This window comes from Sinocyclocheilus anshuiensis, unplaced genomic scaffold (assembly GCF_001515605.1).
Source record: "Sinocyclocheilus anshuiensis isolate Anshui unplaced genomic scaffold, SAMN03320099.WGS_v1.1 scaffold1151, whole genome shotgun sequence".
NCBI classification, from domain to species: domain Eukaryota; kingdom Metazoa; phylum Chordata; class Actinopteri; order Cypriniformes; family Cyprinidae; genus Sinocyclocheilus; species Sinocyclocheilus anshuiensis.
In genome coordinates this window covers 351,948-353,246 of record NW_015548202.1, presented here as the reverse complement: position 1 = coordinate 353,246, position 1,299 = coordinate 351,948, and the positions used below count along the sequence as shown (strand labels likewise).

The window sequence follows — 1,299 nt, the reverse complement described above, 5'->3', positions numbered from 1 at the left end:
AATATGAATATCTTAGTACTAAGATATTCATATCATAAACAACTAAACACAACACAATTGCATAACAAAAACAAAAAAGTATTAATATTAGTATTAATAAACTTAATATTAAACAAAAAAATTGAAATAAAAGCTAATTCAAAATATTAATAAACATTATAATAGTGTGTAAATAATGCATAAATATTATTTGCATATGAATTTTTAAAGTTGATGTTTTTATTAATATTAGTATTAATAAAAATATATTAAAACAAAAACTGAAAATATGAAAATAAAAGTTAATTCTAAACATTAATAAAAACTGTAATAGTGTATAAATAATAAAATATTATTATATTTAACTAATACAAATGACGGATGCACATAACAAAATTACTGAATTTTTTTTATTTTACTAGTATTAATAAAATTAATATTAAAATGAAAACGGAAAATATGAAACTAAATATGAAAGCTAATTCAAAATATTAATACAACTGTAAAAGTGTATAAAGTAATAAAATGATAAAAGCACATAACACTTCTTAGAAAAATAGTATTACTAAAACTAATATTAAAACTAAAACTAAAAGCTGTAATGTAAACTATAACTGTATAGAAATAATTCTATGATAGCGCAGCTCAGTTGAGTTCTGTGTTCAGAGCCCAGTTTCGTCTTCGCTGATGTGATCCGAGAAGGGCAGAACAGTCCGGATGGAGATGACGATAAGATCTACTACTTCTTCACGGAGGTGTCGGTGGAGTACGAGTTCTTCGGGAAGCTGCTGATCCCCAGAATCGCTCGCGTTTGTAAGGTGAGATCCGCCGGAAACCAGCGCCGTGTCCTGAAAAGTGTTGAGCAGTAACTAGTAACTTAGGGCTGCACAATTAATCGAATTTCTAATCGCGATTACAATTATGAATGCCACAATTACGTAATCGTTCAAAGCGGCAATTAATCGTTCAAAGTCCACTTATGTTATTCTGCGTGCTTAAGATGCGTTTTTTTCTTTCTACATGTTATCTTGAGGGTTTTTCCATTGTTTTAATTTTAGTTTTAGTATAACACTATACCATTCATATTTTTACTTTTTTTATAGTTTAAAGAGGAAACCAATCCGATGTATATTTGACATTTGAGGCTTAATACTATAGAAAAGCACTAAAGGTTTTTCAGTTAGAGTGTTTTCAGCTTGTTTATTTTCATATAAAAATACAGCATGCAGTTGCATCAAACAATGGTATAAACATCATTCAATGTAAATTGTGATAATCGTAATTAATAATCGCAATTACAATTTCAAGGGAATAATCGAC

The 1,299-nt window shown here is 27.7% G+C and overlaps 1 protein-coding gene across 1 annotated transcript in view; it reads left to right on the top strand.

The window, feature by feature from the left end:
- The window catches only part of LOC107653347 (semaphorin-4D-like), a 33,609-nt gene that overhangs the window by 19,782 nt on the left and 12,528 nt on the right, over positions 1-1,299 (top strand). Inside the window, exon 9 of the mRNA XM_016440041.1 lies at positions 646-797. Within this exon, the coding sequence (XP_016295527.1) occupies positions 646-797 (152 nt within the window). The remainder of the gene's footprint in view (positions 1-645; positions 798-1,299) is intronic.